The sequence below is a fragment of the Mus caroli genome, chromosome 13, assembly GCF_900094665.2.
Source record: "Mus caroli chromosome 13, CAROLI_EIJ_v1.1, whole genome shotgun sequence".
In the NCBI taxonomy this organism is placed as follows: domain Eukaryota; kingdom Metazoa; phylum Chordata; class Mammalia; order Rodentia; family Muridae; genus Mus; species Mus caroli.
In genome coordinates, this window is record NC_034582.1 from 91984107 (window position 1) to 91996918 (window position 12812).

At 48.2% G+C, this 12812-nt stretch overlaps 1 protein-coding gene across 1 annotated transcript; it reads left to right on the top strand.

Annotated features, from left to right (window-relative positions):
- The first annotated feature begins 7311 nt into the window (after positions 1 to 7311).
- Positions 7312 to 12376, top strand: Foxd1 (forkhead box D1). Its single transcript, XM_021180944.1, has one exon. The coding sequence runs from the start codon at positions 7683 to 7685 to the stop codon at positions 9054 to 9056; it is 1374 nt and encodes a 457-aa protein (XP_021036603.1). The 5' UTR covers positions 7312 to 7682; the 3' UTR covers positions 9057 to 12376.
- Positions 12377 to 12812: the final 436 nt, after the last annotated feature.

Here is a 12812-nt window from a genome sequence, read left to right on the forward strand (position 1 = left end):
GATGGTTGTGAGCCACCATGTGGTTGCTGGGATTTGAACTCTGGACCTTTGGAAGAGCAGTCGGGTGCTCTTACCCATTGAGCCATCTCACCAGCCCCCAGCTCCATATCTTAAGCCACCAGCAGGCATCCCCTTCATGGCTATCAGTCTGGCCTCCCTCATCCCCCACTGTTCAGTATGAAGAGATTTAATCAAGCACCAGGAGGACCCTTCACATGATTTAAGCTTAGGGATTTCAGCTCAGTGACATCAGCCCGTTTCCTTAGGAGTAAAAGTTAAAGCCCCGAAAAAACCTATAAAACCTTCCATCCATCCCTACCTCTCATCCACGGCCCTTTGTCCTCAGTTCCTTCAGTCCCGTAAAACCCTGCTGCTGCCCTGACTCTTGTCCCCTGTACTATGGCTGGCTGCCATTTTGGATATAACAAGCATGCTCCTGCCTTGAGGCCAAATTGTTCCTTCTGCCTAGACTTCTTTTTTCCTGATATGTAAAATTTGAAAATGTTACATCATATTGGTTCCCCTCTGGAAGAGTCACGATGGCAAACACCGACACACCCAACAGCTCCAAAGGTGGCAGTCAAGTTACTTCCTACTTCCTGGCCAGGCCTTTCCGTGGAACGCTGACTAGCACAATAGTACCATGCTTAGCATTACTCTGACACGTGGGAATGTATTCTACGTATTCTATTCTATTCTATTCTATTCTATTCTATTCTATTCTATTCTATTCTATTCTATTCTATTCTATTCTATTCTTTCTCTCTCTATTTTCCCCATTCCATTCTGCTCTGTTCTCTTTCAATATTGGCCAAACCCAATAAATTGATCTCATGAGCTAGAATTTTGTCTCAGTCTCTTCGAAATACCTTTAAACTCAATCCACCTGTGGCTTTATCTATTATGTTACTTACCCCATTATTTCCAATATTTTGTTCCTTAAAAAATAAAAAAGATCGGTACAATTAACCTTCAAGCCTCCAGATGCTAATCATTCTTTCAGACTTTCAAAATAAATGGTTCCAAGAAAATGTATGCAAGATCCAAGCTCTGCAGTGCCAATTTTTTTGTCTTAATTTTTTTTTAAAGGTAAGAAGGTTTGTACCCATGTCTGCCCACACAGGCAATATATAGCTGAATCCCCCCCATCACACTCTCTTCCTTGTGCACAGTTCTACTTAATAGATTCTCCTTTCCCCCCCTATTTTTCATGACTCTAATGGTGGTTCATCTGTTATTTGTATTAACTTTTCTGTAAATTTTGGGTCCGTGTCTCTTTCCAACTCTTTTCTGCTCTGAAAGAGAGCCAGCCAAGGAGCTCCCACATATTTTTAGTGGATAATGTCAATATTCTTTTCTGAGGAGAGTTTGTGTTTGTGTTTTAAGGTTCATGTTTGTAACCAACAACATAATATCAAGTGAACTGTGGTCTCAGTGAGGCTGAAAGATGGGATGAGGGGCATACGAGTACACTTAATACGTGCTGTCTGTCTATCTATCTATCTATCTATCTATCTATCTATCTATCTATGTATCATCTCTCTATATCATCTAGCAATTTATCATCTATATTTACTATCATCTAACTATTGAACTATCATCAATTTTTTAATCTATCTATTATCTATCTATAATCTAACTTCATGAAAGGCTTTACTGTGGTCTCATAAGCATCCTTTCCATTTTCACTATGTCTTATAGACAAATGAAATCCCTAAATCACTTTAAAAAGCCATTAAAAAAAAAGCTATCTCTCTTTCCCAACGAGAGAGATTTCTCTTCATAGCCTCTGGTTGAACTATACATGGAAAATAAATAAACTCACTCTTTCTAGACATAGCACAGGCCAACTATTCTAAATCCAGAAACACAAAGTCTGAAATGCTCAAACATTTGAACCAGGGTAGACCACTCACTTGCCTCAACAAATGGAAAATTCCACACCTGACCTCTTGTGGCATATCACAGTCAAAATATGCAAACTCAACACACGGCGTAAGTCTACCCTTCCAGCTGCATGGTGCATGTGAGACACAGACGGGTGCTGTGTTTAAGTTTGATTCCTAGCCTCAAGATATTTTATTCAGCATATGCCAACATCCCAAAACGTGAAGAAGTAGAAATCTGAAAGACTCCTGGTCTCAAGGACTTAAAAATATCCTGCAGCCTGCAGTCTTAAAAATTTATTTATTGGTACTGGAGAGATGGCTCAGTGGTTAAGAGCACTGACTGCTTTTCCAGAAGTCCCGAGTTCAAATCCCAGCACCCACACAGAAGCTCAAAGCTGTCTGTAACTCCGGTCCCAGGGGATCTGACACCCTCACACAGACATACACACAGGCACACCAACGCACATAAAATAAGTAAATACATCTTTAAAAAAACCTTCTTTGTTATTATAAATAGGTGTGCTCACATGTGCAGGGGGCCTGAGGCAGAGGACAACTATGTGGAGTCAGCCTGTAATCTAATTTCTCAATCCTTTTTATGTTAGACCTAAACATGCTCAGCAAGTTTCTGGGAAATTGACACATTAAGTAATGCGACAAGATACCATGTGATAACGGAGCTGAAGCTGTGTATTCTGGAAGGGTTTTTCTTAAAGGCAGCATGAAGAGTCTTCTGTGAAATGGATCCAGGCTTTGCAGCCAGATCAATTGGCATCATCAGCCAATTGATGCAAATTGCATGGGATTGCCAGAGAGATGACTCTGTGAGCACTGGCACCGGCCCCAAGACTGAAGTTCTCCCCCCAGGACCTGCAGCCTCAAGAAGAGAACTGACTCCTGAAAGTTGTCCTCTGACCTCTACATGCATGAGATGAGACCATGCCCCCACCTGAGCCTGCCCCAAATATATACACAAAATAAATAAAAATGTAATCAAACTATTTTTAAAAATAACAAAATAACTAGCACTTGGACTTCTGACTTTGGGGCACCAAATGTAAATGAGTGGAAACCACCAAGCATGCCTGTGTGGTGTGGTGGACTGAGGAGGGAAAACTCGTCCAGCTTAACTATGGTAGTGAAAATTCCTGAATCAGTGTGAATACATTTCACAGTTATAAAACACAGATTTAGACCTTTGCTGACATCCTGAATTCTTGAGGATTTCTGAGTCCAGCTCAGGCTGTGGAATGCTTGTTTTAAGAAGCACTTATGCAAGCAAAACCTACCCGGTGAGGCCTGGAGGCCACTCAGTAAGACACGGAAAGAAGAAAGAACCGTCACCCTTTCTCCAGCCCACGGAAGGGTCGGCTATTAGAACCAGGCTCAGTGCATTATGTCCATGGAACTTTCCAGGTTAAAACGCACCCATTCACGAGAGATACTGACCCTTTCCCCGTGGAAGTTGGCCTTGCTTTGAACTTACTTTCAGATCCTATGCAGCCCTGAAGAAGTAGCTGGGTGTGGGTCTGGCCCATCCCCTTCACTGCCTGTGTGAGAGCTGGCAGCCCCACTCAACCATCACAGGGAGGTTGCTGTGGGTTGGAATTAGCTTAGTGTTAGGTATGCCATTACACTACAGAGGAGGATGGAGGCCTCAGAGGGCCAAGAGACAAAGTTAGGGTCATCTGGTCCCCTGAGGAGCAGAGGAGGCATAACAGTGTAAAATGGGTAAAATGGGATGAACTGGGCGATGTCCACAGATATTTGCTGGAAAAGAATCTGGAGAAATCTTAAACTTATCTTTTGCTGAAGACGCTGTGAAGAGTCTCCAGGTCCCGAAACTGTGAATAAGCTGGATTTTCAAACCCACAGAGGTGAATATTCATTCCATTAGTATATAAAGCAGAAGCCAGCAGTGTTCACTGTTGGCACAGAGGGATTCCTCTGAGAATTTCAGGAATGAAAGGGAGGTGGAGAATTGAAGATGCCCCAAAGTTCATTGGATGTCTGTGACATGCAGAGTGTTACCAGGTGCAGAGCAGAGGTTACAGGCATGGACAGAAAGGGAAGAGCCAACTCCAGTATTTATCAGCAGATGAATGAGTGGACAGGATATGTGATGTATGTGCACCGTGGAATATCTCTCAGCCTCAGAACATCCTGTCTATGAAACCTCATATGATGAAACTCAAAGACATTATGCTGAATGAATTGAGTCAGACACAGAAGGCAGGAAATCATAGCAGAAAGGAAAGCAGAAGCCCTGGCTCGCTTATCTGATTGCTTATAGTACCCAGGACCACCAGCTCAGTTATGGCACCACTCACAGTGCACTGGACCACACCCCCAACCCCCACAACACACACATCAATCAATGAAAACATGTGTCATAGGCTGTGTCCACAGGCCAATCTGGTAGGGACAATTTCTCAACTGAGGCTCCCTCTTCCAAAATGTCTCTAGCTTACATCAAGTTGATGTAAAATCAGCCAGCACATTGAGATTCTTGTCTTCTGAGTTTACATACCCAAGTTTCTCCTCAAAGAAATTTTCTGGGCCTGTGACAAAGATGAAGAGAGTTGAGGCAGAGCCTTCTTCTCAAAGCTGGTGCCAAATCCTGTGACCTCAGCTCTGGGGGGTTCAGGCCCCTGACCCAAACAGCCTGTGAGAATCAAACTGACTAACTTGAAGCCCAAGGAGAAGCCTGTTGTGTGGGCTCAGTCCCTGTCCCTCAGAGGAGAGAGACTACTAGATCTAGGGCCTTACCAGACACTTTCTGCCCTGGGGATTTTCTAGCCACCATGGTGGCACCAGGTGCCCAGGCCAACCCAAGGGACAGCAGGACTCCACACTGCCGCCAGGGGGCAGTTCTGCCGAGCGCCTACATTGCAAGGATCACCACCAGCTGCTTTCTTGGTGCGTGCTTGCAGGTCAAGGAGTGGGGGATGGGAGTGGGGATGGCTCTTGATTCCAAGTGGCTGTCCTGCCCACCTCTGGGAAAGATTTCTGGCCCCTGGACTAGCTTGAGGGGATGGGATGGGATGGGATGGGATGGGATGGGATGGGATGGGATGGGATGGGATGGGATGGGATGGGATGGGGGGATTTTCCATCCTTGGAGAAAAGACAGGGAGTCAGGAGATTCTGAGAGCTAGGGACCAGGAAGGAGAAAGAGGATGAGCAAGGCACGAATTCCCAGCAAGGTTTCCAGGCTGGGAAATTTCTGGACTGAACAGCTAAGGGGCTTATAGGTACCTTAACTAAAGCAAACAAAACTGGTGGAGTGCCCAAAGGTGGGGCTTTAGTGAAGCTCGCCCAAATCTCTGGTTAGGTGTTCTGCACCTACATTGATCCCAGTGTGTTGAGGCGGTCTGTCAAATCCAGCAAATCCCCACATCCCTCCTCCCCCAGCAGCCCCCCCCCCCCACCGCGTGACTTTAAGGTAATTTACCACGTTTCCCCAAACATTTCCAGGAAAGAGCCCTTTAACCCTTTGGGGACGATATTGCAAACGGAACATAAGCTGTCATCTCCCAGACCCTTCTAGGACAGACAAATTGCAAATCTTGAGCAGAGAGACTTTCCTCTAACGTTACTAATAACCTGCGAACAATTCCTCTTGTATTCCATCTTCAAATACGTTTGTACGCAGCAGCCCTCAGCACTGCGAAACCATGGTGTTTATTTAGATATCGGGCAAACACTTATAAAACTTAAACTTTTGATGTAAAAGTGAACTCCTTGGTTAGGACACCTGTCTGCATCAACAAAGCATTCGCTGCCTGATTAATGTTGGCGCAGGTTAATCAGAGCCCATTACAATAATTAGATGGTCCAGTCATACATCAAACGAGAGGCAATGAAAATCAACACGTTCAGATCTCGAGGCATTCTCATAGATCTTTTAAAGATCTCTAGTAGACTTTACAGACCATTTACAAGTGGAACCCATTGGAGGGAACGAAACCTGATTTGAAAAGAAGTCTTAGATGGGGCAACAGCTTATTTTTGTGATGAATACCAGTTAGAACAAGTCACTTCAGGAAATAAGAAACACTTGGTTGATACAATGACACACAGAGCATTTGAGATTGTTCCTAGAGAAAGCCATTGAATTTTTATCCAGTTCTTGGCAAATGGCGATTTTAACCAGAAAGTTAAACTTGTAAGGCAAAGTTTCCTATTTGAAATCGAAACATCTCAGAAAATGCAAACATCCAGAAAGCTAGGCTATCAAAATGAATTCGGGATTACACAATTATTCGGATTTCCCACCAGCCAGAACAATACATTTAGCTGGTGGTAAACACAGGTGTCCTTAAAACAGAATAATATTTCAATCATCCCTATTAGCTTGCCACTTGGAAGAAAAATGAATCGAGTGGAGTTGCATCCTGCATTTAAATTTTAAAAGTCTTTTTTTTTTTGTAAAGAGTATAAAAAGCACTTAATGTATTTTCCAAAATAAAAGTTGATCTCAAAGTTCATCTTTGCTAGTGTCCTTTCTACTATCAATCCTTCCGGAACAGCACTGTGTGTAAGTTATAATAATTCCAGTGTTTAGAGAGTAGTGTGAAATGCTCCTTTAGAACATACCTTTTATTGAAAAGTATAGCGCTCTTTTTTTCCTAACATCCCAACAGTGTTTGAGTTGTTGCTATGTGTAATTTCTGTGTGTGTTTGGGTTTTCATTACAATTTTCTATTTCTTTTCCTCATTCAACCATTGCTTGCTCTATTCCCATGGAATTTGTGAGATGCTCTCATTAGAGTGGCTTAGTTTAGCTGTCAAGTCTCCAGGGCATTCAATTGCAGATAAATGACCAAAACGCCAGCCTAACCGCATTTTTATTAACAGATGGCGGAAAACAAACGTCTTTGGAGAAGAACCGAAGGGAAAGGGTTAAAGGGTCAATAAACAATTATTACCGTGCTCAAAATGGGGGATTTCTCATCAGATTCCACAGGCGGAGACTGGCCCAGTCCAGGGGAGCTGGGACACCCTACCAGACTCCCTCGCTCAATATTCCAGTGAGCACCTCACACATAGAGCAGTTGTCCCCAGTGGGATGACTCCTACAGGCCACTGGGTTGTCCAATCTAAGCGTCCCCGGAGCTTCTGAGATTAGGGCTGAGGGCTAATCCGGGAGAATCAGGCTGGGGGATTGAACTCCTGTAGTTCTGGGGTCGGGCTCGCGGCTGGCTAGGGTGGGATTCAGGATATCCAATACCTTGGCAAGAAATAGTGGGCTTCAGTCTCCAACTCTTGCTGCTGCCCCTCCTGCGGGTGAACTTTCTCTCCCTGCACGCCGATTCCCTCGCCTTTCTTTTCCTTCCCTGGGCCGCGCTCTGACGTGCACACCATGTGACAAGCCCCCTTCTGCTATAAGCCCAGACAAGGTCCGCCCTCTTCTGGACTCAGCCCTGGCCTTGCCGAGCTCCGTTTCTAGATTCTCACTCGTCCCGCGCCCTTCTGGGCGCCCGACACCGACTGGCCCGCCAGGGTCCAGCCACCCCCTCCTGGACTGACCAGGCTAAAGGGACCGCAGTGGAAAAGGTCAAGTCTAGAGCGCCCGCCACCCGGTGCCCGCCGAGCCGGGGAGCGCAAACACCGCGCGCAGCCCGGCTCGCCAAGTAGCGGAGCGGAGCGGCCCCAGCCACCTCCTGCAGCCGCGCGTCTCAGCGTGGCGTGCTCGCTCCGGGTCCGCCGCTCCGGGGTCGGCCTGGGGAGGCCAGGGAGCCGGGAGCCCGGTGCCCCTATGTGCCGCCGCGCCACCGCGCCGCCCCAGCTATGACCCTGAGCACGGAGATGTCCGATGCCTCCGGCCTCGCGGAGGAGACAGACATCGACGTGGTGGGGGAGGGCGAGGACGACGAGGAGGAGGAGGAGGACGATGACGACGAGGGCGGCGGCGGCCGCCGCGGCAGCGGGTCCGGGTTGCCCAGCTCGGCCCAGCGGCGGCGGCGCTCTTACGCCGGGGAGGACGATCTCGAGGACCTGGAGGAGGACGACGACGACGATGACCTGCTGCTGGCCTCGCGGCCCGCCGCGTCCCCCGCGCCTCCGGGTCCTGCGCCCGCTCCGGGGACGGGGTCCGGCGGCTGCAGCGGCGCGGGAGCGGGAGGCGGCGCGGGAGGTGGTACGGGCGCGGGCACGGGCGGGGGCGCTAAGAATCCGCTGGTGAAGCCGCCCTACTCGTACATCGCGCTCATCACCATGGCCATCCTGCAGAGCCCCAAGAAGCGCCTGACGCTCAGCGAGATCTGCGAGTTCATCAGCAGCCGCTTCCCTTACTACCGAGAGAAGTTCCCCGCCTGGCAGAACAGCATCCGTCACAACCTGTCGCTCAACGACTGCTTCGTCAAGATCCCGCGCGAACCGGGCAACCCGGGCAAGGGCAACTACTGGACCCTCGACCCGGAGTCCGCAGACATGTTCGACAACGGCAGCTTCCTGCGGCGCCGCAAGCGCTTCAAGCGCCAGCCGCTACTTGCTCCCCACGCGGCGGCCGAGGCGCTGCTGCTGCGCGGTGCGGGGCCGGCAGCGGGAGCGGGGGACCCGGGCGCCGCGCTCTTCCCGCCGCCGCCGCCGCCGCCCGCCTGCGGCTACGGAGCCTACGGCTGCGCCTACGGCCTGCAGCTGCCACCCTGCGCGCCGCCCTCCGCGCTCTTTGCCGCTGCCGCCGCGGCAGCCGCCGCCGCCTTCCATCCGCACTCGCCCCCGCCTCCTCCTCCGCCGCCGCCGCCTCCCGGTGCGGCCGCCGAGCTGGCGCGGACCGCTTTCGGCTACCGGTCACACGCGCTGGCCGCCGCCCTGCCCGGCCCGTTGCAGGCGGCCGCAGTCAAGGCGGGAGGCCCGGGCGCCGCAGCGCTCTCACGCTCGCCCTTCTCCATCGAGAGCCTCATCGGGCGCACTCGGGGTCCCGCGGCCGCCGGGGCGCACGCCTCGTCCGGGGCCGCCAGCGGGACCGCCCCGGGACCCGGGGGCGGGGGTTGCGCAGTGCAGGCGGCTGCTGGTCCCGCCGTCGCGCTCACCCGCTCGCTCGTGGTCGCCGCCGCGGCCGCCGCCTCCTCTGTGTCCTCGTCCGCCGCGCTGGGAACTCTGCACCAAGGGACTGCGCTGTCCAGTGTGGAGAACTTTACTGCTAGGATTTCCAATTGTTAGAAACGCCGTTAGCGCGCGGGAGAGAGCGAAGGTAGGACCCCCGGCTTCTTTCTCCGGATGGGGGGTTGGTTTCGTTAGCCCCTCCCGGTCCTCGGCGACCTCGCGCCCCCATTTTCGCCGCTTCGGATTCTTGGACCAGACTGTGTTGGGCGACAGCTGGGGCGTCACGCAGTTTAGCTCAGAGGGTCCATCTATTTATGCAAAATCGCCCTATGCTGCAACCCTGACTTGGGGTGGGAAGGAGGGGAGTCGCTCTGTCTTGGCACTAGGAATTTCCTTGACTTTTGACAAATTGAGAAAAAAAAAAAAAACAAGCAAAATCATCAAAACTAAGACCTTTTTGAGGTGTAGAGATTCTCAGGTCCAGGCGTTTAAGAAAAAAAAAAAATCAGTAATGTTTAAATGCAGCTTATAGAAAACCAGTAAAAGTCTCCAAGAAATGCCTCTACTTGTTCACTCTTGTTTGGTATACTTTTTTCATGGAAAGAAAATAAAAAGAAAAAAATTAACATGTTTACACAAGAAACAAGTCGAAATTTTCCTATTTTTAACCTGTGTTTTGTATCATAATGGACATGCGGAATTTTTATTTTGTACTTACTACGTATTCTTTGCAAGGAGTATTGTAAATTTTACTGGCAATTATTATTGTACTATTCTAATGTAAGATTTTTACACTTTTTTTCAGAAATAAAATGCTTAATTTTCAAAGAAAAGCCACCTAAGTAATTGGCTGAATTGTCCCTTTCTTAGTTTCTTTTCTGTTAAGAAGAAAAAAGGTGGAATAGATGAGTCTGAACTCAGTCCAGGATCTACTTAAACAGTACTTTCAAAGAAAGACTAACAAAACCGGGATGCCATACTGCCACAGTTCTTCATTTAAACTTTCCAAGTCAAAGCCACCCGCTGCACGGAACTTGTTTTTAGTGACAGCAAATGAAAGCTTTGTTACTTTGCTACATAATTCCAAGTCCAAGCTTTGTCCATGTTTAAGATCAGGGAGATGTTTTAGTCACTCTAAGGTAATTTAACAGGAGTGTTCAATTTTATTTTAGAAATTCTCGAGTTAATTTCGGCTCACTTATCAGCAAAATGTTGTACAAAAAAAATGCTCAAACACTATGTTAAACTGGGATGGGAACAACACAGGCAGGGCCCATCTCTAGTTTACAATTTTAACAGCAAAAAAGAGATGAGGAGATTATCTGTTTAAAGGTGTAAACGTCCTGGATAAGCAAATATTTACATTTATATCATGAATTATATATGAAAGTTCTGGTCTTTAAGGTAAAAGCGAGTCCAGGGATTATACAAATGAGTTCTGAGTGCAAAGGCAAGATGACTGGGATTTTGGCTTAAAATGAATAACCCAAGCGCAAGAGAATTTGTCAACTTTAACAGAGTATGTGGTTCAAAGATTTAACGATGAAAGTACCTGGGTGTTTACAGAACTAAATAACAGTTTGGGTGATTTAGGGCATCCCTTTTCGAATTTTAAGGCGTTCAGTGCTGGTTACATTCAACTTGTAGTTCCTTTTAGAAGCTGAGGCTAGTCTTGGCTACGTACAGATGGTACTGCGAGCCCTGCTTATAGCAGATGGGTGCATATGTAACACATAATTTGAATGCTTTGGGTCAGCAGGTTGCAGTAGAGATCTGTTTGTTCAGTTTCTTTAAAGTGTGGTAAGTGTACACACTATAATATCTGAAGACTCACAGATTGAATCTATCTAATCATGACGTCTGCATAACAGGCCAGTACTGTGCAGGGCTGGCCATATTTGAAGCCTGGTCTCTTCTGAAGAAGAAAAAGACTCAAAACCTCAAGATGAAATTCTGTTTGTTTGCACCCTCCCCCCCCCCCCAAGAGATTTGTGGAGGATGGTAAATTTGAGGTTAGAGTAAAGATATTTACACCTGAAAAGTACCACTAAATATATAGCAAGTTGTAGGTGAAGATCTTATATTCAAAGGCTTCTTGTACTCTAATAAAAATTTTAAAGAAAGCAGACCCGGAGCCCCAGACCCTCTGCATCCCAGGAGCCCTTTTGCAGAGGCGTTCGCAGGCAGGATCCAAAGGTAAACCATAGAGAGGCACGGCACCTCCTGAAGGTAGACTTGTGCAATGCACAGAGCCGACTTTTGGATTTGAAAGTTATTGCGAAGAAAGGCAAAACCAAAACTGTGCGATTCTTCACCTCCTTCCCCCCCCCCCCAGGATGAATGTGTAGCTGCCCAGAAAGCAGGGAATCTCAGCTACGTCTTTTCTTTTGATCACACATCTTCACATCTTAATAAAGTGCGGAGTTTTATTCCCGTCTCCATAGGCTTTCAGTACACGAGGTTCAGGGTGGCTCAGTGCTGGCGCTGGGGTCCCTGTGCTTGGCTCCCACATCACCCTCGCGGGCAGCAGACCACAAACCTGCTTTTGGTCAGGCTGGGTGCCGTGAGCTTGTTTAGTCTGTTGCATACCACCAGGTTCAGCCTACTTTCTGAGATTTGGGCGTTTGCTGTGGGCTTTACTCAGCAAACCTGGTCGGCGAACTGATGCTGGGTACAGTAAGAGGCCCTAAGGTATGGGCCCAGAGCCGTAAGGACTTTGGGTGTAGACCGAGGAGTGGACCGTGGGCCTTGGGCTGGTGAGCCCGGAGAGTGGGGCACGCCTGGCCAGGCTGTGCTGACAAGCAGGTGTTGGAACAAAGGCAGCGGGTCTACCCAGGCCTTTGATGGGCAAGGATGTCTCCTCCTGGGGCTCCTCATTCGCATGCAAATCCAGTGCTGGTCCCCCACCCCACCCCTTTTCTTTGAAGGCAAACAGAAGGATGTTTGTGTGTTTGTAGGCAAGAAGGCTGCTCGAACAGGCCTTCCTCAATAGCCTGGGTCTCGAAAAATAAACCAGTTGGACAAACATTGGCCACCAGCTCTCCTCCTCCCGACTACAAAGTGTGGATTTGCTACAACTCATTAACCCGACGCCTTTCTCTCCTCTCCTTGTTTCTTTACTCATCAAACGCCCCCGTAGAGCTTGGAGACAAATGACCGAAGCGCTGTCGGGAGGGAATTGCAGTTAATGGGGAGAGGGATATATTGGGGCTAATGGTTCAGGCAGCTCCCGAGGAAGGACCACACAAAAAGGAGCCTCTCCATTCAAGGCTCTGTTGTGCTGCGGGGATTTAATCTGCAGCTAGATTTAGCCAAATGTTATCTATTGCGGGGGTAATGAAGCCCTTATGGGCTGAATCGCTCCTTGTACCACACATGGTGTCATGACCTCAGATTGCTTCTTGGTTGATTTCTTTCTCTATCGGGTAATTATTTTATGTCTTAAAAAAAAAACAAAAAAAACCTAGCGCTTCTGCTCAGCAACGGGTTTCCTCTCCATTCCCACCCCACACATTTAAGAGGCACTTCCTTTCCTATTAAAGAAAAAGAAAAAAAAAAAAAGAAAGAAAGAAAAAGAAAAGAAACATGTAACTGAGGAAGTGAAGGGAAAGCGGCGGGGAGCTTTCCCCATCTTTCACTTGTTGAAGCATCTTTATGTGCACCCACCTAAGCTTTTCTGTCCCCTGCCCAGCAGTCTTCTTGTGCCCAAACTTTGCGGATGGATCTGCGGATGAATTCTGGACACGCACATCCTCCAAGCATTTACAGTGAGCATGCATCTCAGGGAAAAGGCTTCTGTCACTTGAAAAATTTTTCTTTTTCATAAATCCACATGTCTTCCCGTAGCTCGCCGCCTGGGCTAGTGGGGGGGGG

Coding starts and splice junctions, on each gene's coding strand:
- Foxd1 (XM_021180944.1), top strand. CDS start 7,683: ATGACCCTGAGCACGGAGATGTCCGATGCCTCCGGCCTCGCGGAGGAG.